General features: G+C 41.2%; 1 protein-coding gene across 6 annotated transcripts in view; it reads left to right on the forward strand.

Moving 5' to 3' along the window:
• Positions 1-26,732, forward strand: part of myh14 (myosin, heavy chain 14, non-muscle) — a 28,605-nt gene extending 1,873 nt beyond the window's left edge. The window contains exons 2-46 of one of the 6 annotated variants that reach the window (XM_032517555.1): positions 1,558-1,738; positions 3,313-3,519; positions 4,663-4,819; positions 5,720-5,747; positions 6,540-6,654; positions 7,844-7,891; positions 8,210-8,221; positions 9,155-9,247; positions 9,371-9,434; positions 9,611-9,709; positions 9,881-10,024; positions 10,127-10,341; positions 10,436-10,588; positions 10,805-10,978; positions 11,307-11,480; positions 11,579-11,693; positions 12,058-12,126; positions 13,205-13,410; positions 13,550-13,671; positions 13,785-13,854; positions 13,944-14,104; positions 15,028-15,136; positions 15,439-15,570; positions 15,668-15,874; positions 15,977-16,114; positions 16,230-16,353; positions 16,554-16,725; positions 16,823-17,035; positions 17,177-17,321; positions 17,414-17,620; positions 17,806-17,910; positions 18,125-18,277; positions 18,543-18,791; positions 18,891-19,004; positions 19,097-19,195; positions 19,283-19,495; positions 19,583-19,744; positions 19,832-19,960; positions 20,065-20,153; positions 20,260-20,383; positions 20,535-20,743; positions 21,203-21,311; positions 21,845-22,017; positions 22,278-22,311; positions 23,579-26,732. In XM_032517555.1, the coding sequence (XP_032373446.1) occupies positions 1,571-1,738; positions 3,313-3,519; positions 4,663-4,819; positions 5,720-5,747; positions 6,540-6,654; positions 7,844-7,891; positions 8,210-8,221; positions 9,155-9,247; positions 9,371-9,434; positions 9,611-9,709; positions 9,881-10,024; positions 10,127-10,341; positions 10,436-10,588; positions 10,805-10,978; positions 11,307-11,480; positions 11,579-11,693; positions 12,058-12,126; positions 13,205-13,410; positions 13,550-13,671; positions 13,785-13,854; positions 13,944-14,104; positions 15,028-15,136; positions 15,439-15,570; positions 15,668-15,874; positions 15,977-16,114; positions 16,230-16,353; positions 16,554-16,725; positions 16,823-17,035; positions 17,177-17,321; positions 17,414-17,620; positions 17,806-17,910; positions 18,125-18,277; positions 18,543-18,791; positions 18,891-19,004; positions 19,097-19,195; positions 19,283-19,495; positions 19,583-19,744; positions 19,832-19,960; positions 20,065-20,153; positions 20,260-20,383; positions 20,535-20,743; positions 21,203-21,311; positions 21,845-22,017; positions 22,278-22,305 (5,997 nt within the window). In that variant the 5' untranslated portion in view covers positions 1,558-1,570 and the 3' untranslated portion in view covers positions 22,306-22,311; positions 23,579-26,732. The remainder of the gene's footprint in view (positions 1-1,557; positions 1,739-3,312; positions 3,520-4,662; positions 4,820-5,719; positions 5,748-6,539; positions 6,655-7,843; positions 7,892-8,209; positions 8,222-9,154; positions 9,248-9,370; positions 9,435-9,610; positions 9,710-9,880; positions 10,025-10,126; positions 10,342-10,435; positions 10,589-10,804; positions 10,979-11,306; positions 11,481-11,578; positions 11,694-12,057; positions 12,127-13,204; positions 13,411-13,549; positions 13,672-13,784; positions 13,855-13,943; positions 14,105-15,027; positions 15,137-15,438; positions 15,571-15,667; positions 15,875-15,976; positions 16,115-16,229; positions 16,354-16,553; positions 16,726-16,822; positions 17,036-17,176; positions 17,322-17,413; positions 17,621-17,805; positions 17,911-18,124; positions 18,278-18,542; positions 18,792-18,890; positions 19,005-19,096; positions 19,196-19,282; positions 19,496-19,582; positions 19,745-19,831; positions 19,961-20,064; positions 20,154-20,259; positions 20,384-20,534; positions 20,744-21,202; positions 21,312-21,844; positions 22,018-22,277; positions 22,312-23,578) is intronic. The other 5 variants (XM_032517550.1, XM_032517551.1, XM_032517552.1 and 2 more) reach the window with 5 other exon arrangements.
• Positions 26,733-27,704: the final 972 nt, after the last annotated feature.

Genomic DNA, 27,704 nt, shown 5'->3' on the forward strand with positions numbered 1-27,704 from the left:
AGTTAACTGGCCGACACAATAGCCTACCTGTCTGATCAGAGTTGACATTTGCTCAAAAATCAAGCATGCTTCATCCCCTGTGTTTACTCAAGAGGACATAGTGTCAGATCATTCCTCCATAAAGCCTAATTTTAAGCATCATAATACATATTATTATTTCAACACTTTAACATCTATTTCAAACCGCTAATTAATCCAAGAAATTAAACAACAAGTCAAGCATCATTCAGCATTAATTCATGCTTGAAGGCTTTCTCTGTTAAAGGAGAATTCTGGTCAATTTCAACACGTAGCTCTGTTGTTTGTAAATTTGGAGTACTGTCAGTAGCGAGAAAAATAAAACCAATTGGTGCTGCCTACACCGTGTTATCCTCCGGCTAGCGTTAGCACCCAACAGGCTTAAACAGGGCAAGTGTTAAACTTGTTTTTAGCCTCGAAACATGCTCAAAATGTCATTACATGTAGAAAAAAAATATATATATATAAATACTTAAATGATTCGACTGACTAATTAGTTGCTGATACATTTTCTGTTAGTTGACTAATTGTCTCAGCTCTAATTATGTGATATATTGCACTGCACATGGGTGATAATTAACACTGAATGGTTATTTTGGGACATCCTGGACAGAGCAGCAACTAGCCCATCTAAAACACTCTCTCTCTCTTCACTAGCCTCATTGAAAAGTTGTTCTCCACCGAGAGAACTTCTCTCACAAAATCACTCGCTGAACGTTGTCTTTATTGTCAGAGCAAATCTTGAAGCATCCTGTTGTAGCGCAACAGTCACTCTGACTGCAGTAGGGATCAACCAATACTGTTTTTTCAAGGTTGATACCAATTATTAGTACTTAATTAAACCTATAGCCGATGTTTGAAACCAATACGCATTTACAGAGCTGTAGCGGAGCCAAAAGTAGTGCACCCTTTAATTAATTAACTTTATCTGTTACCAGGCAAATAAAACGGCGATACAGATAATCGGTCTATCCCTATACCAGAGGTTGCCTTCATGTTTCGGAGTAGTAACCAATTTTAGCTACTGTCACCTCCTCTTTCACAGGATACTGGATCCACTGTGTGCACTGGTTCTCAGTGGGGGCTTCACTAGAGTTTAATCTCTACTGATTGGGCTGTAGTAGGAGCCTGCTTTATATCCCTCCGCCTCTCACTGTCATGTCAGTTTACGTATTCGATTGATGTATCTCGCTCTTCCTCCATCCTCCACCCCTCCACCCACTGATCTTGCTCTGTCTTCCTCCCTTCTTCTCCTTGATTTGCTGTCTTTCAATTAGGCCAACCCTGACCCATTCTCAGCTAGATATGGCCTGTATAAAACTTGCGTGCTGCTACTACTACTCTTGCTTTGTGCATGGCTGCACATGAAGTATGTGTGTCTTGACACAGAATCACATCAGTGTCACTGTCCAACAGTCCTCAGCGCTCCAGTTCTATATCTCCCACAAGGCAGTAGGCCTGTGGTGAAAAAATGGCTTAACACTGGCTCACTTTTTATTGATCATCTTTTTTTTGCCTCCCCCTTTTTTCCTCACAAAGTGCCAGTAGAACCATGTCCAAGCCAACGGGGGGCGGTGTCAACGATGTCACCCGCTTACTGATATCAGGGGCGGCACAGCCAGGGTCTCCCACCTCCAACTCCATGTTCTCAGCCGCCAGCCAGGCTGACTGGGCAGCTAAGAGGCTGGTGTGGGTGCCGTCAGAGAAGCATGGCTTTGAGGTAAGACGGGAGAGAAATGTATGAATTTTTTGTTTTTTGTTTCCAACAAGCACCAACATCTAATTAAAATCGTACTGGATGTTAAGAGATTAAACTTAAATTAAAGTTGAATTCACAATGTGTTTCCCTGTTTCCTACTATATAAGTATTAATGAATAATTAGCTCCAAGTGTGTGCTTTCGGTTGAAGGTGTGTCCAACAGGTAAAGCTAAGCAGCACAGAGCGTATGAATCTTTGTAATGGTATGTGTTATCATATTTTATGAGGTTTCTATCTTGATGACAATACACTCTATCCCATGCATTCCTTTGTTCTGCTAAATTCCTTAGTATGCCTTGTGATGCTCTCCAACACATTTAGGTCTAATAACTATCACAAGGCTCATGTCATAATATTAATTTGTTCCACCTTTCCTGGGTACTACTTGAATAATACACATTATGAGTTTTCATTGGTGCATATTGTAGGATGTGACATAGGAATTGGATGTCCTATCTCTGAGTTTCCCTCTCTCTGCTGGACTGGTTTCATAGAGAGCTCTATGAATAGAACAATACTCTCCTTCAGCCTCCTAATGTTAAAGAGGCCGTTGTAGAGACACTGACTTCATTTTACACTCATGATCTGAGAATGGCTCTGTAGGACAAACACGCACACACATACCGAATATACACATTCATAAAGTATAACACACAGAGAAACGCACACTTTCATCCAGTTTCTCATTCTGTGTATGTAGTTCAAACTGTGACGAAAATAAACCCACACACACACATACCTGTATTTTGTGTATTGTGCATGTCAAGTAGCAGAGAGAATAAAGCATAGCAGAGCAGAGTCCTGTGACCTGGTCAAAACCAGAGTTCACTACTTCCTGTCCAGCAAGAACAAGACCAACAGCATGACAAGAGAGTTCCTCACTTTTCGCTCACCATCTATTCTTGTCTGCTGTCGAATACAATGACTGCTCTTAGTCTAAAGCTCACTGGCAGAGATTCTGTCAAACATTTTCACAAATATATTTTCATTGTTTGCTTCATTTTATATGCAGGCCAGCTGGGTAGAATTAAAGGACTAAACCAGAGTTTTTATTTCGTTATAGCCCATTAACTACACATAAACAAACAATGCGGCTACATTGATTTAGATTTCTGATTGGTACATTAAGAAATGTCATTGATGTTCTACTTTCTAGGTAGCTGTTCAATTGTTTTCAGTGCTGAATTAATTAACATTGTCAGGATCTTGAAAGTTACTTTAGATTTTAACCTATCACAGCTTCATCACTTTAGTCTTTTTCATTTAATTTTATCTCACTAATGACTTAATGACGCAATATCCAAGATTTAAGATTTCTGAGAAGATCTAAAGCTCCGGAACAACATTTTTTAAAATGCAACAAATAATAATAATTATTCACATTAACAATAAATGCAGACATGATGTTCACCGTGGTGTTTTACCTACAAAAAGCAAATTTAAAGACTGCTATTTGATTCTCACATGGAACAGAAACTCTCTGTTCCTTCATTCCATACTGCCGTTGTTAAATCTCTCTGTACTTCTACCTCCAGTCGGCCAGTATTCGGGAAGAGCGCGGTGATGAGGTCGAGGTTGAGCTAACAGACAGCCAGAGGAAGGTGACTCTGTCCAGGGAGGAGGTGCAGCGGATGAACCCCCCGCGCTTCAGCAAAGTGGAGGACATGGCCGACCTCACCTGTCTCAACGAAGCCTCGGTGCTGCACAACCTGAGAGAGAGATACTACTCTGGCTTGATATATGTGAGTGGACAAAGCAATGAATGCAGGTGAACGCGTTCAAAGCATATAACTAATAAAGAATCTGTGGACATGGTTCTGATAGATAGATAGATAGATAGATAGATAGATAGATAGATAGATAGATAGATAGATAGATAGATAGATACTTTATTCATACCCAAGGAAATTATGCCAATGCAATGTTCACATACATACATGCATGTTTGTGTGCACAGTCAGTCTGTATGATGTACATGTATTTGCTGGCTCCTCTGGCATCTCCTTTGTAACTGATATGTGAGGAGTCAGTTTACAAAGTTGTTCATGTGTGTTTTGTGGAAGTGGGAGGCATCTCCAGTTTCTCCTACAGAAAAGAGGGACGAGAGTACAAATTAGGCATATGAGTAGGATCGGATGGATAAGAATGGAAGTCATAGTAATGTAAGCCAATAATAATTGACATACCGTACAATATGACAAGATAGAGTAGTTCTGTATCATCATGACTTTCACTACTAATGTCTGGGTGTGGCTAGACATTGTGTAGAAAATGATTGGCGGCATTCACATGAGGAAAACTGTTCCTTTCTGAATCAACTGAAACATTTATAAACATACAACAATCTTTATCTCCATATTCTTTTATGAAATTCTTGATGTGATTGGTGTTATGTATCTTGAAATAGATGACTTGTTTGTTTGCTTGACTTAAATCAGTTTAATTGGCAATTACCTTAATGTTCAGATAAGGTGTTAACCTGTGTTGTAATAAGTAATCGGGGAGAATGGTGCTAGCTTGCATAATATATTGATTCAAGTAAAGGACAGAGCTACATTGAGCGCTTGACGCTCCTTTCGGTTTACTGCCGTACTTTCTGCTGAAGCAGTAGTTTTATAAGAATATGTTATCAAACGGGAGAAGTCAAGCCACCCACAATTATTAACTGTCTTCTTGAAACAAGCACAAACAAGTTAACTCAAATGACTGAGCATGTGCAGAGATAGTGTTCTGTCAAAAACAGAAGATTGTTAAACAGACCTAAAAACAAAATGATGCAGATTTATTCTGACTGGACTGATATCCTATTTGTTGGTGAAATAAAATGCCCCACAGACTGCACTACGAGGACAAGGTCAATGTAAATGTTCTCTGTGTTTTTCCAGACCTATTCAGGGCTGTTCTGTGTGGTGGTGAACCCTTATAAGAACCTGCCCATCTACACAGAGTCCATCGTGGAGATGTATCGGGGCAAAAAACGCCACGAGATGCCCCCACACATCTACGCCATATCAGAGGCCGCCTATCGCAGCATGCTACAAGGTACTCAACACTATCTGTGACCTGCGACCCTTGACTTCTATTGTTACTATAGCAAACCATACATCTGCAATCAGCTCAGCTGGCCTAGAGCATGGTACTGAATCCCGTCTGTGATCTTTGGTCGCTAAGCCACACCATAAACGCTATTTGAAGGTGTGGTATAGTCTTGACTCGTGGCTGTTATCAAAAACCTCAAAAGTGAAAACAAATAGGCGAGATGGTATTTTTCTCAACAGGGATTTCCAGGTGTGGCAGTCCTTGTCCCAGTGATATTGTATCTCTGTTGTGGTGATGATAGTTATTGACATTGCATAACAGAATTTTTTAGGCCCTAACTGTCATGTTGAAGTCATGAGAAAGAATTTCAAGCAACCATTTAAAAGCGGTTACGAGGCGATTGAGCAATGTGTCTGCCTTTTTGTGTCTATGTATTCACCACCTCCCGTCCCCCAGGGTAGGTTCTAGGTGTGTTACCACAGTGATTGAACCTGTAGGACCAGTATGAATTCTTATAGACTGAACGTGTGGGAATCCTAAATAATACTAGGTAATGTTGCAAACTATGTCCACCCATTGAATAACAGTGTTGTGTGGTTTAGTTGCCTGGAGAGACCAGTTCAGCTGGTGACCTGCATCTCTCTGCAGTGCTAATTAGTGTCAGAGGGACTGACATGTCGAGAGTCAAAGCACAGTTAGATTTATATACAGAAACAGTGGGCTAGAGGGCTAGCGCCACATATAATATAAATATTAGCCATCAAAACTTGTGGTGTAAGTCCATATGGAGGCTTCCAGAGCCTGTGCGTGTGCGTGTGTGTGTGCGTGTGTGTGTGTGTGTGTGTGTGTGCTCATTTATCTTTATGTCACTCACTTGTCCTTGCATTGTTTTTCCTTTCACAGACAGAGAAGATCAGGCAATCCTTTGCACGTAAGTAGTCTGCTGGACACTAGTGTGTCTTTCTGTGAATGCTTTGTACTTTGCTGTAAGGGAAGTCTCTGGATCACATTAAGTCTTCCTTTGTTGGAGTGTTTGTGAGTGTATGGGTCTGGTGTGCTCTCATGTGCCTTCATTTGTGTGTGTTGGAGCCTTCATGCACACATGCATATAACATATTCAGATTTCAAGCAAATGTGGATCGATTAAGATGTTTTTTATTCAAATGTCTATCTCAAAAATGAAGTGAAAGAATCAGCACAGATAAATCACATCTTAGAAAAGGTCAGGCCTGTAATGTAAATGCACCCTCTTGTCTTTGTGCCCATGGTTTATCCTCCTACCTGCTTGCCTGAGGGCCTTCCATCCTTTTCCCTGTCATCATATTTTCCTGCCAGACTCTTCCTGTCATTGTCAAGGATCCCACTTTAGGCTCATCTTGAATCAGTGTTTTTAAGATGAGGCGTCTACTTCTTTTAGATCTTTTACTGCTGTTTTTCTTACCCCATTGTCCTTCGTTCTTCTCCAAAACCAACAATACTGACCCAGCTTGTATCCTGCACACCTGCTTTCTGTTTAGACCTGTGGCTTTGAATGCACTGCACAGGCTCTATATTTATTGGTGTTATGAGTTTTTGGCCACTTGTTCCTGTGTGTTCTCTCTCTTTTAAATGCGTAAATATGCCATTCATAGTTGAGGCTATATGTAATTGAGCTGGTGTAAAAAGAATCATGATTTTTTTGTGTACATTTGTTCCTTACTTGCGGTGTATGTGTGTGTTCCAGAGGCGAGTCTGGAGCAGGGAAAACGGAGAACACTAAGAAAGTCATCCAGTATTTGGCTCACGTTGCCTCCTCCCATAAGGGTGGCACTCTGGGTAGGAACAAGGAAGCTGTGCAGGTACGTCACAGTAGAGATCCCACAAAAGAACGAATAAAATAAGAGCAGCTCAAAAAAAACATACAAAGAGAAAAAGGGTCGTCCAGATATATTAAGAATGAAGCAGTGAGGAATAACAAGAAAGATGGGGATGGTGCAGAAATGAGGAAGGGGTGTTGATAGGAAACAGATTAAAGATAAGGTAAACAAATATGAAGTAGGACGAGGCTGTAGGAAGCTAACATTAAATGATTTAATCACCAATTCATGTCACAGTGCTTCTAACATATCGTGGTTCTAACATGCTAAAAAGCTGTACAGTATGTTAACCCTGTGTACACGGTTTATAGTTGTTGTGCTGTTCCTCTTGGTCATTGCAGTTCATCCGTGTGTTTTTTTTAAAGATTTATTTGACAGAGCACAGTGTAAAATGGGGGATAGAGAGAGATGACATGTAACAAGAGTCCCAAGGGTGCCAAAGTGCTCCATGCCCTTGACATTTTAAGTCACTTTGTAGTTTTTTGTCCAATATACCTCTAATGTGGGCAGAATGTTGTAGATATAACTTTGAAATGTTGCTATGTCGCTAGTCGGTATTTCCGTAAAGGAATGGTTCAACATTTTGGGGAATACGCTTATTCACTTTCTATCGGAGTGGGAGATGAGAAAATGCCACTTTCATGTTAAATCTGGAACCAGGGCTATTGGCCTACCTTAGCATAAAGACTGGAAGCAGCGGGAAACAACAAGCCCGGTCCAAAGTTAACGAAAAAATGCTAACCAATGTGCATAAAGCTCACAAACACATTGTTTCTTTTTTGTTTGAATTGTCCAATCATCTAATCTCACATTACGATACAAAGTGAATAAGCGAATTCCCCAAAAGGTTGAACTGTTCCGTTAACCTAATTACCTTTTGTTGCAGTGTTTTCAGTGGTGATTTAGTTTAAAGGAACTGCTCTCTTGTACCTCAATCACATCGCTTTCCTCTTCATTCATTCATACTGACTGTTTTTTATGATTATAAGACACGGGTGTTCCTGCGGGTACAATTCATTTTATTTTTACCTCACCTTGGAGTGGGTTTTCTCTGTCACTCAGGCCTCTTTTACTGTATTTTCTCAGCAATTTTTCTTACCTTCCTTCCTGCACTTCTTTCCCTTCATTTTCCTCTCTCTGCGTCGCCCCTCTATCTTTACTGCATGTTCAGATGGACGGCTCTCGCTCCTTAACAAGAGGCAGTACTTTGGTGAACAGGGTAAGTTTACTTTATCCTGCTGTCCTGTCCTGTGCTTTTGTCTCGACCTATTTCCTCTTTAATGAACTCCACAATGATACTGACTAACCAACAGAGTAACCTTAAACCTTTAACTGTTAGCGCTGATGTGGTGCCTCATAGCAGTCAAGCCTTATACAGTATATTTGATTTTGCTTGTTTGTATATCTTTATTTGTTGTTGTTGTCGTTATTGTTGTCTTATTTGTCTTTTTTTGTTTGTTCGTTTATCTCATCCATATGTTCACCCATCCACCAATTCTCCTCCCACCTAAAATCTTTTCCCCCCAAAATTCGTCAGAGTATGCAATATGTGAGTATGAAAGTATTTAGACAACTTGGGGTTTATTCATTGGGGGTCACATTTCGTGGAATTTCATGTAGAATAGTAACCAGAGCTGAATGATTGTCTTCATACATATCGAGAATCATGTTTTCTGTATAAAGTGCATTTTTAGTTTACTTTTTTTTCTTAATTAACCATAGCTATGGAGTTTTGGCATGTTTTATTATATGCTTCTCAGTTGGCTTCCCATTTCACAGTGACTTATAAAGGCCACATCAAGTGTGCGTGTGTGCGTGTGTGCGTGTGTGCGTGTGTGCGTGTGCGTGTGTGTGTGTGTGTGTGTGTGTGTGTGTGTGTGTGTAGCTACAGTTCTCCCCATCACTGGCTGCTGCTGCTGATGCTGCATCAACAGCTGCTGCAATGGCATTGCGGCAGCCACAGTAATGCATTGCAGCTAGCAAGAATCAGCCAATATGTAGCTTGTGTGTGATGTTAGCATCTTAATCTGCAGCTTCCCTCTGCCCTTGTTTTTCTTCAACAGTGGTTCTCAAATGACTCTTTTTAGTTGGTTTCTAGAGATTGCTTTTTAATAATATAGAAGATTACAATTTAATTATTTAAATGTGAAACATGATTAATGCCCTTATTAATGAGTGCTTAACTAATGAGGGCCAACTACTCTTATTGATGTTGAGAATCATTTGTTCCTGGGTCTGGGGATGTTGCGTGTTTGGGGATGCTATTTTGACAAAATGTTTTGACAAAAAATGCACCATTTTATGTCACTGCTCTTCAAGGATGAGTCATGCTTTTTTGTTTTACATAACAGATCAGTAGTTACTCCAAAGAGAGCAAGAATATATGGTGCATTTTACTAGATAGGCCCTATGAAAGTCTCTTGTTGAGGCTGTTGGCCTTGTTGTGCTGTGAATCTGATCTGACGTCTCCTGTGTGTCTCAGGGCGAGTTGGAAAGACAGCTGCTGCAGGCCAACCCAATACTGGAGGCCTTCGGCAACGCAAAGACTGTCAAGAACGATAACTCCTCTAGATTTGTAAGTGCAGACAAGATACATAAATAGATCATGTTTATTACCTCCTGAATATATTGTCAATATCATTAGTTTGATACTGTAACGTAGAACTGAAACATAAAACCACTTTTTCTTCTTCTTCAGGGTAAATTCATCCGCATCAATTTTGATGTGGGGGGGTACATAGTTGGTGCTAACATCGAGACCTGTATCCTTTCACATATCTTCAAAGTTTTTGAAAGATTAATACACTCATTTACAGCATAGTTAGGGGAAAAAACTTTATCCAGCTATTGTGACCCTATTGTTAGTTTGTAAAAATGTGCAAAATAAATCGCATCTTTAAAGGTTTGCATGTGTATGTCCATGACCATATAAATCCAGACCTCCTTGAAAAGTCGCGGGCCACCCGTCAGGCCAAAGACGAGAGGACGTTCCACATCTTTTACCAGTTGTTGTGTGGCACTTCAGATGCGACAAAGGGTAAGCTAAAGGACAATATCTGACCAAAGTTTGATAATTGAATACTGCTCTACTACAGAACATTCTGTTATTTTGGTGAAAATGTATTAATGTCATGTAGTAATTCATGTCTTTTCTACGTATCTGTACTTATATAGCTCTCCGTTTCACCTGTTTTATTCCCATTCCTAGCGGATCTGCTGTTAGGTACTGCTGATGAGTACCGCTTTCTCAGTGGAGGCTCCATCCCTGTTCCTGGTCAGAGCGATTCAGAGAACTTCACCCAGACCATGGACTCCATGGCTATAATGGGCTTCACCCCAGAGGAGTCAATATGTAAGAGAGGAGATCATACACAAGATAGAAAGTAGTTTATTTTGTGCATTTTTGATCCCTGCTATAAATCACCTTCCCTCTCCCTGTCTCGCCTCTCCTTAGCCATGCTTAAGTTGATCTCTGCTGTGCTCCAGTTTGGGAACATCTCCTTCATGAAGGAGAAGAACCATGACCAGGCCTCGATGCCTGATAACACAGCTGCTCAGAAACTGTGCCATCTGCTGGGCGTCAACGTGCTGGAGTTTACTCGGGCCATCCTCACTCCCAGAATCAAAGTGGGTCGAGAGTATGTGCAGAAGGCCCAGACAAAAGAGCAGGTAACATTTATGTGCAAAGGCATTTGTGCTCATACAGATGAACTGGCATTTGTCCCTGTGAAGTGCATCTAACAGCGTATCCTTCTTCCTCTAGGCTGACTTTGCTGTGGAGGCCTTGGCAAAGGCCACATATGAGCGTCTGTTCAGGTGGCTGGTCCACAGGATCAACAGGGCTCTGGACCGCAGACAGAGACAGGGAGCCTCCTTCATAGGAATCCTTGATATTGCTGGATTTGAGATCTTCCAGGTTTGTTCATGTCTACTTTTTTAACGACGCGTTACAATTAGTATTAGGTTTGGGCAGGCGTTACAGGCATATAGTGGTGTGGGTTGTGATCAGTGTAACACAAGTCACAAACGTTAGGCATAAAAGCGTGTTCTTACATAGTTAACGTGACAGGAATTTATAAATTATCTAGTCTTTGTTTGCTTTCCTAAATCCATGCTGTCCCCTCCTCTGCAGCTCAACTCCTTTGAGCAGCTGTGTATCAACTACACCAACGAGAAGCTGCAGCAGCTCTTCAACCACACCATGTTCATCTTGGAGCAGGAGGAGTACCAGCGCGAGGGCATTGAATGGAACTTCATTGACTTTGGCCTTGATTTACAGCCCTGCATTGACCTCATTGAGAGACCGGTACGTATACATACATTTGTTTTTTTGTAAAGAAGCACACATTATTACCTGTTCAATGAGAATATAGATGCTGATAGTTCATATTTACTTGACGTATAAATAGCAGGTATTGTTTGGTGATTGTGGGGAAAAGCCAGTGTTGAATTCAGGTTACAGATTCAACCTGTGGCCCACAGAACATATTCACTTTATCACACTCAACTGCACCCACAGATAAAAGAGTATGAACAGAAACACAAACATGCAGGCACAAACTCTTGATTCCCTGTCAGATTGAATGAGGAAGTCTGCATTTCACTCATAATAAATGTGTTTTTTTCTCTGTTAGGCCCACCCGCCTGGTGTTCTCGCCTTGTTAGATGAAGAGTGCTGGTTCCCGCGGGCGACAGACCGCTCATTTGTGGAGAAGCTGTCTGCTGAGCAAGGCAGCCATCCAAAGTTCTTCAAACCAAAGCAACCACGCGGAGAAGCTGATTTCTCCATCATTCACTATGCTGGAAAGGTATCCCATCATTTAAAAAAAAATCTTTTAATGTCTGCCATATTTCCCATTCAAAGGAAGCAACTGAAACATGCCCCCTGGCCTGTAATGTCTCTCAGGTGGACTATAAGGCACATGATTGGTTAGTGAAGAACATGGATCCTCTGAACGACAACGTGGCATCTCTTCTCCACCAGTCGTCTGATCATTTTGTCTCTGAGCTTTGGAAGGAAGGTGAGACAGATTTACTCTCACAGTAATTTACCACCATTTTTTCATGTCCTGTAATTTGTTTTTCAAGCTTGTCAAGTATAAATAATGAAGCTTTCCGGTGCAAAATGTACTAACTTAACTGTATTTCTCTCTTTTCTTTCTCTATCATGCAATTATCATTTTGCTGTCTCTCACTTTCTGCTCATCTTTCTGTTCTTTCTCCTTCTTGTTCTCTCCTGTGTTTGCTTGCGCTTGACTTTTTTTTCCCTTCTGTTCTTTTCTCTTCCCTCTCCACTAATTTGGTGCTCATTTGGGTTCCTTCTCTCCTTCTTTTGGCCTTTCTTTTTTTTCTTCCTTCGGCCTTCTATCCTTTTTCCTGCATCAGATATTCAAACTCTTCCTCGTGTATACTTCTTTGACTCCTATGCCACACTACAAGCTAATGGCTCCGACAGTAGGTTTTTTTCTTCTTTGTTTGTCACACTCCCGTTCCTCACTCCCACCTTGGCTTACATCACTTCTTTGTATTCTGTCTGCTTGTTGTTTGATTTTTAGTGTACTTTTTCTTTTTAGTTGTGCTGTAGTGTCATAAGGTGTTACATATTGTTAATTCTTTTCTCATGTTGTTGCTGTGCTGTTTGCTCAGTTGTTCTCTTTTTGCTCTTTCACCAAGTTTTTGCTTTTAGTGACAGTGCTGTGCTTGTGTGATGTGGCTTTTTCCATTTATAAAGAAGTAATTAATTTTTGGTTGTGTAGAAATTGTTGAGTGTTAAGGTAGAAGCATGCTCTCAATTTTCACAAAAACCACATTCAGGATCACATAAGAGTTGTGCTGCACAATAGTGCCACAAACAACTGCCACTGGAGCGGTTTTATGAAAATACACCAGGCAGAAATGTAATCCTGAATGAGCTCTGGAGATGCAACATATTGGCGTACAGTGCACAGTAACATTTAAAAAGCAAACTCAGTATTGGTTATAATTGTATTAGTATTGGTTGTTGCTTATAGTGTTATTAATGTAGATATTTGGCTGAATGTGAAATTTACAAATTCATTAAGTTCTCAGTATATTACCCAATACAGCTGTCATATGAGGAACTGAATAAGTCATGGTCTTCTTTTTTTTTTAAATTGTACGACAGACAAACCTGCAGTTATGCCTGTGGAGACATGTTCATAACTAATCGGTTAAGCTAGAAAACGTGTTATGCACCTGCACTGTACTAAGACTGTGTGTGTGTGTAAATCTTACTGGCCAATATGGGTGAGCAAATATATACTGTTGGTATTGGCTTTGAAACCATATCATTGCATCTTCAAGGAACTCTTCCATTGTCTACCATCTGATATCATCTGTCTAGAGACTTGATAGCAGATGTGTGTAGCAGGTGTTAAATCATAATAATCCCATGGCATTACTGTTGCATTTACAAAGACATCACCGTGCCAAATCTGGCAAAATCTCTTTCCACTCCCCTAAACTGATAATTGCTGCTGAAACTGAGGCCCCGCTCCGTGTTTTTGTCTAGTGGACAGGATCGTGGGTCTGGACCAGGTTTCTTCTGGAGAGAACAGCGGGCCGGTCACGTTTGGAGCGGCAGGGCTGAAGACAAAGAAGGGAATGTTCAGGACTGTTGGTCAGCTTTACAAGGAGTCGCTCACAAAGCTGATGGCAACGCTGAGGAACACCAACCCCAACTTCCTCCGCTGCATCATCCCCAACCACGAGAAGAAGGTAAGACGCGGGACTGGATGATGGGGACACTATATTAAATCTAAACAGACAAAAAAGCTCAGGGGGGGATGGAAGGCATGTCTGAATTAAATTGTCCATTCTTTTCACTCTTTACTTTCTTTTGTCTTCTTGTTGTCAGGCCGGTAAGCTGTCCCCCAACCTGGTTTTGGACCAACTGAGGTGTAATGGAGTTCTGGAGGGGATCCGTATCTGCAGACAAGGCTTCCCTAACCGCATCCCATTCCAGGAGTTTAGACAAAGGTGTGTGTGTCTGATTGTCACATTGTATCACAGAAGAGACCATTTTTACACACAGTCTTGTCGTTTCTCTTGCTCACAACATTCACACTTACAAAATCACATTTGTCCCCCAGATATGAGATCCTGACTCCAAATGCTATTCCTCGCACCTTTATGGATGGCAAACAGGCATCAGAACTCATGGTGAGTGATTTTTCCGTAGCTAAAAGAATACAACATACTGTACAATGATTCAAATAGTAGAAATCTCCAAACACTGTTTTCTCATTCAGATCAGAGCTTTGGAACTGGATCACAACCTGTTCAGGGTGGGTCAGAGTAAAGTCTTCTTCAGAGCCGGAGTCCTGGGTCACCTGGAAGAAGAAAGAGACCTAAAGATCACTGACACCATCATACGCTTCCAGAGCGCCTCCAGAGGCTACCTCGCACGCAAGTAAGTGCATCACCTAAGAGAAGGCAAGAGCTGATGATGTTGAAATATTGTTACAGTCAGTCAACACTAACGTTGTAACTAAATGAAACTAAACGGATAGGAGTAGACAAACCTCTAACGCTGGTGGTGTTTTTCTGTAGGGAGCTCTCGCTTGCTGCTGTTAAGGACACAGTTTTGTATTTCACTCTTATAGGGGCATTAATATTTAATCTTTTGTCAGCCCCTGTCAGTGTCAGGAATAGCAACAGCATTGACAGATTCTTGGCCTCTAAACGACATAAGTAATAGTTATATTTTTAAAATAGAGGCTTACTAATTAGAGGTAAGTTTATTTCAATAGCACATTTATTGCACAAAAGCAAGTCAGAGTGCTTTACATAATGCGTAAAAAACTTTAAAATGCAAACTAAAAGTGAGTGTCCTAAATGTCCCTAACTAAGTGTCTCTGATTATGGCCTTGACTAATAAAACATCTTTGTCATTTGCTTTTTTGCTTGACAACAAAATATCTTGTAATTGCAGTCACTCAGTGTCGGTACTGCCCCATCACTGCACATTTTAAATATTAGTAGGAAGGTGTTAGGGGTGCACAATTCAGAAAATGTCATGATTTGATTCAATATTTAGGCTCACAATTCAATTCAAAAACGATTTTTGATTCAAAAACGATTCTCAATTCATGTACATGTAGTTACTTTTTTATGTAATAGTATAAACGCCATTACAAAACTACAAAAAAAAAAGAATCTATTTTTTGAGTCCTATGAATTGATTTTGAGTCGGTAGCTCTTGAATCGATTTCAAATTTAAAAGTTTAAAGTTGTCTTATGTTGTGATTAAGAAGAGCTAAAACATGAATCCACTTAGTTCTGTAGCTGCTGTATCTGTCTTGAGTTTTTTGTGCCTTTTTCAAAACGTCTCAGATCCTTCCTGAAGAAGCAGCAACAGCTGAGTGCTCTGAGGGTGATGCAGAGGAACTGTGCTGCTTACCTCAAACTCAGGAACTGGCAGTGGTGGCGGCTGTTCACCAAGGTATTTTTACTCTTTTCTTTACTTTGATTTAGTTTCTTCGTGTTAGTAAATCAAAGAGGCATTGTTGTTGTGAAATGTGTCAATACAAAGGGAGATATATTTACTAGTTGGTGCACAAGGGAACATATCTCACATCCTAGCTCACAATAAACACAACTATTAACTAAAGAAAACTAAACGGGATTGGGTAATAGAACATGCACACAGTGACTTTAGATCCTTAATAAAAGAAAGAAAAATAAAAGTAGCCCGATGCAGGAATTCGTCACATTGACCTCTGACCCTTGTTCTGTGCCAACCAGGTGAAGCCCTTGCTGCAGGTTACCCGGCAAGATGAGGAAATCCAGGTAAGAGAAACCGAGCTCCAGAAGGCCAAGGACAATCTCACTCGAGTGGAGCAGGACTACACAGAGCTGGACAAGAAACATGCTCAGGTAAACAAACCTCGGTCTTTGTGCTACAGACTACACTCTTATCCCTTTGCCATCAGTGTCTCGCTCACCACTCCTTATCCTCTCTTTCCCTCTCTAGCTCATTGAGGAAAAGGCCGTGCTGGCTGACCAGCTGCAGGCAGAGGCGGAGCTGTTTGCCGAGGCAGAGGAGATGAGGGCCAGGTTGGCCAGTCGAAAACAGGAGCTGGAGGAGGTACTGGGCGAGCTGGAGAGTCGATTGGAGGAAGAGGAGGAGAGAGGCGTGCAGCTGACCAATGAGAAGAAGAGGATGCAGCAGAATATTCAGGTAAGGAGATTGAGTAAAAAAATAGAAGTTAAATAATTCTTTTTCGTTTCTTTTTTTTTGCCTTTGCTGCATGTTACTTACATCCTTTCCTCTCCTTGTCAGGACCTGGAAGAGCAGTTAGAGGAGGAGGAAAGTGCCCGACAGCGCCTCCTGCTGGAGAAGGTTACCTTGGAGACCAAAGTGAAGAGTCTGGAAACCGACTTGCTGAATGCAGTGGAGCAGAGAGACCGACTCAGCAAGGTGGGCATCACATTATAACTCTAATCATCTTGTCTGACTTTGTGTGCGCATCATAGTATATATATTTTTACAGATTTCATTATCCAATGCAATGTTGTTATTTTTCTCTGAGCAGGAGAAGAAACAGCTGGAGGAGCGTCTGGCCGAGGTAACCGATCAACTCACTGAGGAAGAGGAGAAAACCAAAAGTCTAAACAAACTCAAGAACAAACAGGAGGCTGTCATTGCTGACCTAGAGGGTAACTGTCCCTTCTCCCGAAAATGAGTGAAATTATCTCAGTTTTAAGATACAACAATTTTAACATTTTAGCCATAGATACAAAGCAATCTCACAACCTTGTCATTCACAGTCATAGTTCCCGCTATCCAACTTTGTCTCAATGTTGGTACTGTTGAAATTTTGCAATATGTAATCTGTGGCTTCTTTAACTGTGTGCAGAGCGCTTGAAGCGTGAGGAGCAGGGGCGCTTGGAGCAGGAGAAGTGGAGGAGGAGGATGGAGAACGACACGTTGGAGGCCCAGGAGCAGCTGTCAGACCTGGGCATGCTGTCCGCTGAGCTGAGGGGCAGTCTGGCTCAGAAGGAGAAGGAAATCACCACCCTGCAGGGCCGGTGAGACACAAGGCGACATATGATAGACGACGCAGTAAGACAAATAAAGGCTTGTCATAGATTTTCCCCTTAACTGATCTTTATCTGTTTACATCAGGTTGGAGGAAGAAGGAGCGCGTCGTGCGGAGGCTCAGAGGGCGCTAAGGGAAGCCATGTCCCAGGTGTCTGAGTTGAAGGAGGAGGTGGAGAATGAACGAGGGATGAGGGAAAGGGCGGAGAAACAGAGGCGAGACCTGGGGGAGGAGCTGGAGGCTTTGAGAACTGAGCTGGAGGACACTCTGGACACCACAGCTGCCCAGCAGGAACTAAGGTAAATGATGCGCTCATAAATTATCATATATTTTGGCTTTGATAGTTTTTTAAATTTTTTTGTTTCTGTTGTCAGATCAGGATTGAAAAAGAAAGTATGATATAAGAATTAGATGAATTTGGCCCTCTTCTGTCCACGCAGGTCTCGCCGGGAGGCGGAGTTAAATGATCTCCAGCGATGTGTTGAAGAGGAGACTCGCCGCCATGAGGCCCAGCTATCAGAAGTCCGAGTCAAACACAGCGCTGCCATAGACAGCCTCCAGGAACAGCTGGATAATAGCAAAAGAGTAAGAGGGACATCCACACACATTTAAAAACACATAAAAGTACATACATAAACCTGTTGCTCATCAGAGGTCGTGTCCATGTTCTCTTACAGGCACGTCAGTCCCTGGAGAAGGCCAAAGCCATGCTGGAGGAGGAGAGACAGAATTTGAGCTCTGAGCTCAAGAGCCTCCAAGCAAGCCGCATGGAAAGCGAGAGAGGTCGCAAAAGGGCTGAGGGTCAGCTACAGGAGCTCGGCGCCCGCCTGACTCAGGCTGACAGAGAGAGGGAGGAGAAGGAAGAGCGAATACACAAGCTACAGGTGAAAATGGATACAAGCCCACTGTCAAACCTTACATGTATATGTTTAGTTATGTTTTGTGTTTGTTCAAATGGGTGTTGCTTTGTATGTTTTTATGTCACAAAATCTCATTCTGGTTCTGCAGTAAAGACATCCTTTTATATTTCCTTGCAACGTCACCTTTATCCTCATTCTGTCTTTTCCAGTGCGAGATTGAGTCTCTCTCCAGCAATGTTTCCTCCTTTGACACCAAAACACTTCGTCTCACTAAAGAGGTCAGCAGCCTGGAGAGCCAGCTGCATGATACAAAGGTAACTAAGTGAAGCACACACAGACTCCAGGGTGGGGTCAGGTGGGATGATAGGCATTGGCCACAGACACTTTTAGCACTTGCGAGAATGATAATAGTTTTTTAGAACATCTTGAATAAAATCCTCCACTGGCTCCACTCCTGACCTTAAAAGCACCCATAATTATGAACAGGCTTGTCGGCAGGCTTTGGTTGAAACTGTTGTCTTTTATCAGGAACTGCTGCAGGATGAAACTCGTCAAAAGATGGCTCTGGGCTCAAGGGTGCGAGCGCTGGAGGAGGAGAAGAACGGACTGATGGAAAGACTTGAGGAGGAGGAGGAGAGAGCCAAAGAGTTGACCCGGCAGATTCAGACTCATACCCAGCAGGTAAATCAAGAGACCCACGCAGGCTTTGTTTAACTCTGAAACTTCCGCTTCATCTCTTGAAATAGATCAATCTATCAATTGATGTTATTTCAGACCTTGGTCCACAGCAATAAAAGATCCAAACTACCCAAACACTAGTAACAAATTCACATAATCCAAAGTAGACTAAATATGTTAAACTGATGGTTAGACACTTATTGCTTTGTGAAGTTTCTTCAAACACATCCATGACATTTATAAACGCCGCTCTGCTCCACCTCTGCAGCTGGCAGAGCTTCGCAAGCAGTCAGAGGAGGTGAACTCTGCGGTGGAAGCCGGAGAGGAGTCGCGCAGGAAACTCCAGAGAGAGCTGGACAGCGTCATCCAGAGGGAGCGACAGAAGGAGGAGGAAAAGGAGCGGTTGGAGAGGCAGAGGGAGCGACTAAGGGAGGAGATAGAGGACATGACACTTGCCCTGCAGAGAGAGAGACAGAACTGCACGGCCCTGGAGAAGAGGCAGAAGAAGTTTGACCAGGTCAGAGCCCTCATCAGTTCACTTCCATGCACAGGCTGCAGAAAAATACTCCTATATTGTCTTTCCTTGACCGCTAACTTTGTCTCTGTCACCCCTAAGTGTCTGGCCGAGGAAAAGGCGGTGAGCGCTCGGCTGGCAGAGGAAAGGGACAGAGCAGAAGCAGACAGCCGAGAAAAGGACACAAGATATCTGGCACTTTCCCGAGCCCTGCAGGTAAACCTATTGAGAGCAGATAATACAAAAATGTTTTGTTATGTACATTGCGGTTGTGGTGATTAATCTTCTTCTGGTGGTTTTGTGTGTAGGAGGCCCAAGACCAGAGGGAAGAGCTAGAGAGGTCCAACAAGCAGCTGCGTCTGGAAATGGAGCAGCTTGTAAACCAGCAGGACGACGTCGGCAAGAGCGTAAGAATCTTCCTCTTGAGACTCCTTTGTTCTTTTCTCTGTCTCACTCCTTAGTAAGTCACCGCCTCTTTTCTGCTTTCACGTCAGGTCCATGAGCTGGAGCGCACCCGTAGGAGCTTAGAAACAGAAGCCCAGAACCTGCGAGTTCAGACGCAGGAGCTGGAGGAGGAGCTGAACGAGGCAGAGAACTCAAGGCTGAGGCTAGAGGTCACTCTGCAGGCGCTCAAGGCTCAATTTGAGAGGGAGATAAGCAGCAACGAGGAGAAGGGAGAGGAGAAGAGGAGGGCACTCAGCAAGCAGGTAGAAAGAGGAGGCAGAGAGGAACCCACAAAGTGTGTTGTTGCTGTTCTTCTCTTCAAATCACTCTTATCCTTCTTTCTATGCCAGGTGAGGGAGTTGGAGATCCAGTTGGAGGAGGAGCGGAGTCAGCGATCTCAGGCTGTGTCGACCAAAAAGCAGCTGGAAGCAGAACTGCAGGAAGCCGAGACCCAGGTGGAGACAGCCAGCCGCGGAAAAGAGGACACTGTGAAGCAGCTACGGAGGCTGCAGGTTTGGACATTTTCCCACACATATACATGATTTTCTGTACTTTTCAATGGCCTGCATTTAAAAATAAAAAGTCTCTATTTCTCACAGGGTCAAATGAAGGAAATTGTGCGTGAGCTAGATGAGAGCAAGTTGGCTCGGGAAGAGGTGGCCGCACAGTCGAAAGACAGCGAAAAGAAGATCCAAACTCTGGAAGCAGAAGTCCTTCAGTTAACTGAAGTGCGTGTATTTAACTGAACTCCATAAGAGATATTATGATTTTTAAATGGTGTGGGTGTTCTGAGTAACTTTCAACCCCCGGCTGCATTTATTTGTCCGTGTAGGAGCTTACTGTATCAGAGAGGCAGAGGAGACAGGCTCAGCAGGAGAGAGATGAGATGGCCGATGAAATGGTCAACAGCAGCTCTGGAAAGTTAGTACCACTCTGCTGCAGACACAGTATGTTAATTAGTGTGTTGTTGGTTGGTGCTGTATGTGGACTTGTGTGTTGGTATTACTAAAATGTAATGTTTGTCCAGGACCGCTCTGTTTGAAGAGAAGCGGAGGTTAGAAGCACGAGTCAGTCAGCTGGAGGAGGAGCTGGAGGAGGAGCAGAGTAACTCTGAACTGCTGGCGGAGAGACAAAGGAAGACTGCTTTACAGGTACGCTAGATGTCCCTGCACAGATACACACACACACACACACACACACACACACACACACACACTCACACACACATCCATCACTCTCTCATGTCACGTTGTGACATGCATGTAAGTGCACAGCCTCATTGCTGCTCTCCTCACCGTCCAGGTGGAGACTCTAACCGTGCAGCTGCAGGGAGAGAGGACATTGACCCAGAAGGCAGAGGTGGCTCGGGAGCAGCTGGAGAGGCAGAACAAGGAGCTGAAGACCCGACTGGGGGAGATGGAGGGAGCAGTCAGGGGCAAACACAGGCTCAGCGTCGCCGCCCTGGAGGCCAAGATCGATTCAATGGAGGAGCAGCTGGAACAGGAGAGACAGTGAGAGAAAGAGATACGCACCTTAGTACAGATATGTTTGAAAGAAATACCCTTAAAATTAAATCCTTGGCCATTTCTTCTTTTCATTTTATATTTGTTGTTTTTTAAGAGAAGCTTGCAGTGCCTTTAAATTGACAAACAAAAATGTAGAAAATCTAAATAAAGTAATATCATGTTAAACGGGCAACCAAAGTTAAAATGAAATAACATAATAATGTACGAGGGTGAATTAAAAAACGCCCTGTTTCTTTATTTATTTATTTTTGGCCCACACATACCACACCACTTGGTTTTAAATTAAACTCAGTCTCAGTGTTAAATTGACTGATGTTTGCCACAATATGCAATGCAGAACTACTAGCAGAATGCCCCTTAAACACAATAAGATGGTAATGTTTTACCACGATAGATGTCTTGAATTGCAACAGATATCTTATAAGAAACGTTTCTATCTCTCAGGGAACGAGCCATTGCCAACAAACTGATGCGAAAGACAGAGAAGAAACTGAAGGAGGTGATGATGCAGGCAGACGACGAGAGAAGACACGCAGACCAGTACAGAGAACAAGTAAGAAAATGATTATTTATTATACATTATCTACAAGAGGATACACAGAATAGTATAGCCAGAGACACAGCATTAAATAATCTTTTAATTGTGGTCAGGTCTGCTCAGGTCCGTGCTCTAATTGTGACCAGGGCACAAGGAGTGTTAAAAAAACATCTTAAAATGAGTGATTTATCCAGCTCAATCCAACCTAATCCTAATCACACACTGGCATCAGTGCGGTCATTGGTAAAATAGAGTGTATTCTACTCCAAAAAATAAATCCATCAGCCACAGCAGAGACACTGACTCTCCTCCCAAAACGTCATCGGTGATAATCTGCCAGGTTTAATCTGACTCGATCCTATCCCTATCAGTCCTCCTGTTCCCAGACTAATCTCTCTTTTAATAAATCCGTCCTTTTCTCTTCTTGTTCCCCTCTGTTCTCCGATCTCGTGTATCACCCCGACCTCTGTGACATGGTCCTTTTTCCTTCTCTTCCCCTCCATGGCTCCACTCCTCTCTCCTCCTCTCTCATCCCTTCCTCCTCCTAGCTGGATAAATCCATGGTCCGACTGAAGCAGCTGAAGAGGCAGCTGGAGGAGGTGGAGGAGGACAACTCTCGCTCCAACGCCCAGAAGAGGAAGCTGCAGAGAGAGCTGGAGGAGCTCTCCGACAGCAGCCAGAGCATGACCCGAGAGATCACCACCCTCCGCAGCCAGCTCAGGTAGTGTTGTGTGTGTTGTGTGTGTGTGTGTGTGTGTGTGTGTGTGTGTGTGGGTGTGTGTGTGTGTGTGTGTTGTGTGTGTGTGTGTTGTGTGTGTGGTGGTGTTCATGTGGCTTGAATTATTGGATTGTTGTTTTGTTTTTGTTTTGAACCCCCATTAACTCAATATGATTTGTTTTGTTGTGCTCTTTTGTTGCATCCATTTGTGTCCATCTCACACTGACAAACTGTCCATCTGTGTCCATCACTCAAACACTCAGCATCCCTGAATGGAGACCAGATCAGTAGGTCAATGTGTGTGTTTTATCTATATTATTTGGGTGTGTGTGTCTAACAAACTACTATTTCTACATGACATGACAAGGGTGGAGGCTTAATGCCCATTTACAGTTAGTACGTGTTTTATGTTTTTCATTGTTTACTTTTTTGTGCATTTCATCTGTAGTTGCATAATGCATGTAATGTCTGTGCTTCAATAACGATCTTTGTTGCTAAGGTTTCACCCTTCATACTGTATTATTCCAAGTGCATTATGCTGTTCTCCCTAAGTACAAATAGAACTGCAACAATCAGTTGGGAAATTGATTTGCAGTGTCAAACATTAATTAGTAATTAGTAATCATTTAAGTAATTTATTAAGAAGAAATGCAAACAAAAATTAGTTGTTTCTAGTTTTTGAAATAAGAAAATTTGCTGCTTTCTGCATTTATAATCTTGGTGAATAGAGAGTCTGTTTGTTTTGGACTGTTGGACTGATCGGACATCACAGAACTTGTGATCAGCATTGATATCCATTTTTTGACACTTTTTAGACTGAATAATTAATTGAAAAATAATCAATTGATTAATCTATAGTGAAAATAATTGTGAAAAGCAGCCTTTTAAGTAAGTAAATGGCTGGTCTACCGTATTGTTCTGAAAACAAGACAATATTATATTGTATTATATTTCTTTCTTAAAATTATGTTTCATAAGAAAATGGGGCTGGTATTACATTCGAGGACTACACATTTACCTGTTTACAACTGCTGATATTCTTTTTGAATGTACAACTGGCACCAACAGAGAGTGGACTTGGGGTTGCGTTATGGGCTGTTTGTAGCCTTGATGCTAGGTTAGTGAGTTTCTTCAAGTATGTTTCTAGTGTGACTTTTAAAGAAAGTCGGTCCTAAAAGTGTGAAGGAAGCCCAGTTTAACCTACAGGTGTTCCTGATGGCTACTGAAAGTGGTTAAGCTGACTTCTAGATGAGATAAAAAGTATAGTCAAAAATGGCTTCCAACATGTGCAAGTATGTAGAAAAGCTGCACAAGTTGAATTTACAGTCTGCTTTAATGGAAAGATTTCATGAATTCGCTTTTGTTTACTTAAAGCAAGAGGACTTTCTCCTTGCACTAGTAGTATCTCAGGGTCTGACTGGACTACTTTAAAAAGTTTTATAAATGCTTTGTATGGTGGTTGGACTTATAATCAAGGTTGTCTCATATTTAAACCAGTATGGTAGTTTTCCAGAGAAATGCACACTGCTGGACTTACTCTAATTCTGCCTCTCTTCTTGTCCAGGCGTGCTCCGTTGCCCCTGGCATTGCGTGGACGCAGAGCGCTGGTTGACGACCTCTCGTTGGAGAACTCTGACTCAGAGGAGCCCCCTGCCTCGCCGACCCCCTCCTCTGGACTCCCAGGGACCCCGACTCCCTCCTCTGAACATAGCCTGGACCCTCCACCGCCCTACAGCGTTAACAATACTGAGTGACGCAAACATTGACTCAGTTACACACACACACACACACACACACATCGGCCACTCACAGCCTCGACTGCTCAGGGGTTAAGGAGTGACATGCACACAGCACATGTCAACACTGTACTTTATAAAAGTAAAAATTTAGGATGACTACATCAGGCGCTACAAAACAAAAACAACCTCACTGAAAAAGTGTATAAATTAGATTTTACAAAGAGTCAACTGGAATACATTTTTATTTTGTAACAAACTGTGACATAAAAAAACGACATAACAAAGACTGGAAATTTCTACATTACATTTCTGTAATGCACTTCTGAAAACTGAACAACATTTCCCAGAGTTCCGAGGAAAAATTGAATTAGTATCAACTAATTTCATCAAGCTGTAGAGTAATTAGAGGGCAGGAAACTTCATGCTGGTCACTTCTTTTAGATTTTGAGGTATTTAAAAGCTAAGCCATGTTGTGAACCCTTTGATGGAGGATTATATATACAATCTGATTTCATAAAGGGCTGCTGAAGGAAAATACTTCTGAAACGTGTTGAGACAATCTCTATACATGTAGCATAAGGCAGTCAGCAAGAGAAGTAAAATGCACACACTAAATAATGTGATTTTACATGTCGGCTTGAAAAAAACTTTAAATAAGAAACCTCTGGAAAACAAAAGGAAAAAAACATTTTTGGTGAGTTAACAAAAAAGAAATGGCAATTAGTAACCAATATTTAATCAAACTTTTATTGTAAATGGTTTAACAGAAACTGGTAAACATTATACTAAGTTCCATAACATATTATCTAATTTTCCAATTTGTCAGAATTGTAGAGATGCAAACATTTGACCATAAAAAAACAGCCAACATGCAGTAAAGCTGCATTAAATTTGTATTGAATAAATAAATCCTTTTTCTGTAGATTAGAAACAGTATGTGGTTAGACAAAGCAGTAGGTAGTGTTAGTTTCTTTAAATAAAATCCCAACATATTGCTTCAGAAATTTGAATTTGTATAATTTATACCCAATGTGAACTTAAGTTATTGGTAGCTGGTTATTTTCTGTACTATACTCTTCTCATCTTGTGGGGAAGCACGTGAGTCTGATCATTGCTGCTCCTGTTGGCGCTGATGTGGTCCTGAACTCAGCGTTACAGCGTCGGGTCTCAGAGGTGAATTTGTATTGAAGACCTTTCTGGTGCATAACTGGTTTGACTGGTCAAAGTCCTTGCTGGTGTTGAAAAGTAAATGTTTGGATTGTCTACCAAGGCAACATAACTAGAAATAACTTGTGGAATACTGTATTCATTGATTTGACTTTTTATCCAAAACAGAACAAATTGTGACAATGGATCTTTTTTTTTCTTTTTTTAAACTGATAAACACATCACGTTTGATTTTGACAAGCATATTGTACGTTGTGATTTTGATTTTTACTGATTATCTGTGTAAATTATTGATCAAACAAAGCTTTTGTGTTAAACCAAATGGTGGGTGTATGGATGAGAAAAAGGGACTTAAACAAGTAGTAAACGTAGAGTAGCTGTAGAATAGATAACAGGAGTCTCTACTGGACCTTCCCAGTAGAATAAACTCAGCCTCTGATCGTTCCTGTGTAGAATAACTGAGCACGAGACTCAAAGCATTTTCAAAAACTAGTAGTATTAGATAAAAAATGACAATGGAGGCACTGAGGAATGATTTTTTTATGACGCAAACAGCAAGTAGAACATAAATTAGATTTTTTTTTTTTACCCTATCAACTCAAAATGACATACATGTGTGGTGTCAACCAAACACAAGCAGCTGGATGACCCTGCTGTGAAACAGTCACTGGTTTTGTGAAACCTGGTTCAAATATTTTTCTTTTGGTGAAACATCTCTATTTTCCTCAGCATTTTTTATTTATTGTTTAGCAGACAGTTCTACGGGTCTTATTTAAATTTGTTTATGACCTTTAGCACCTGTTTGCTTGTCATAGCTTTAAGGCTGTCCAGAGAGTTAATGTGATGTCTAGATTTGACATAGACACTAATAACAATTTTATAAAGATGTTAACATTCAATTGGAACTAAAGAAAGATAAAGATAAATCACAAATGTTGCTTTTAATGTTTTCATTGTATTTGGGTTTTATGGCAAAGGATTAATGATCCTGTAAGTGTTTACCATGGATTACACACACAACCCACAGAGTCGTTTTTGGTTATCAGGGTTGTTATCACTGCTCCGTCCTCTTCCTTCTGTTTGAAATAATAGGGGCATATTTTAATGAAACTGCAATGCAGTACCCATATCCATCAGACATGTTGGTGCTTTTTTTCTTTTGGCCATGCCAGGTTCACTATGATTCACAGTTAGTGAGGGGTGAAGAAATATCAAAAGAGTTTGATTACTGACAACATATATTTAACGCCCTATTAAAGGGTTTTATTTTTTATTTTCTGTATGTACAATTCTTTTATTTTAGCAATATGCAATTGATTTAGTTTGAAGCTGTGTTTTTTAAGATATAGTGTAAGCGCTGCACTTTACACATTACCAGTGGAGATAAACTGAGGAGTGGCAATGTCTGCTTTGTCAGGTTGTAATTTATCTCAAAGAGGCCGACATTAAGCACTAAGCCAAATGAGCTGACAACACGTGTCATCAGACACAATCTGTCACTCAGAACTGTTCGCTTAAATGTTGTAATCTCAGAATGTCGTGTCAACGTCTAAACATGGCGACTTTGTTCACGCCTTGACAGACCTAAATCTGAAGACACGTGGATTTACCTGCTGGAACGAGAACAGTTCTGTTTGCCTGTTGCAGGCCTAAGGTGTTATTTTTCTCTCTGTGCTTCTTTACGGCTACTGTGGAACTTGAAACATTTGGGAAAAATGTGTTTTATTGTTTTAGCCTTTTTCTTTTGTTAATGATGCTGTAATTATAAAACATCTGACTGGGGTTAACTTTAATATATGTCATTGGTTTTGATCTTTGTGTTTTCTGTGTGTTTCTTTGAAAGCACAAGCTGGGTACATTGGAGGTACTTGTACATAGTATTTCCATTTAATGCTACATTGTACTCCACTACATTTCATAGATAAAGCACACTAGAAAAGCAAGTGTCATTCACATTAAATTAGCATTTATTTATCGGCATTATGCATTATTATGCATAATGCAACACCTTGAACATTAACATTTCATAAAATATTACCAGTACAGATAAATACATCTACATCTACAACATGAGTCGGAGGGGGACAAGATGGTCAAAATTTGCCTCAAACTGTCTAAATTGCAAAAATATATAAAGTTTAATAGGAGGCAGCGTTTTGGTACTTGACCATCTTCAGGCAAAATGGTCTAGTATCATCTTACACTCAGAACTACATACATACATAACTTTACATACAATAATACTAGCAATACACAGATTCACACAGCTCAAGTAACAGTTGCAAGCTTAAACATATAAAAGCTTTGGTGGTGCTTTGGAATTACTGTATATAAGAACGTATGTTACCATTTACTGCCAGTCAAATAAGTTTAAACTGAAAAAAGTTATTTGAATTTATGGTTGAATTGCAATTTTAATTGATTGTACATACCATCAGTTCAATTCAGACCTTTTTTGCAGCAAGGTAGCTTAAAAACAACACAAACACAAAAAGATAAATAAATACATTAAAAGTGCTGCAACTGTATGCATGCAATACAAAATGCAATGGTCTGTAAAAAATAAAACTAAGAAACATATTAGTATAGTGGGTAGAAAATGTGAGACTGTACTTTTTGCTCATCTTGCAGCTGAAGTTGTCTACAGTTGTTTACATGTTTATAGTATAATTATTTCAAGCATATATTTACAGTGGACTTCTCTTTATTCCCTTTATTAAGTAAACACTATGAGCTAGAAGTCTAAAAAGTTGTTAATAGGCCCTTAAAGAAAATATATGGGTA

This window comes from Etheostoma spectabile, chromosome 6 (genome assembly GCF_008692095.1).
Source record: "Etheostoma spectabile isolate EspeVRDwgs_2016 chromosome 6, UIUC_Espe_1.0, whole genome shotgun sequence".
Classification (NCBI taxonomy): Eukaryota; Metazoa; Chordata; class Actinopteri; order Perciformes; family Percidae; genus Etheostoma; species Etheostoma spectabile.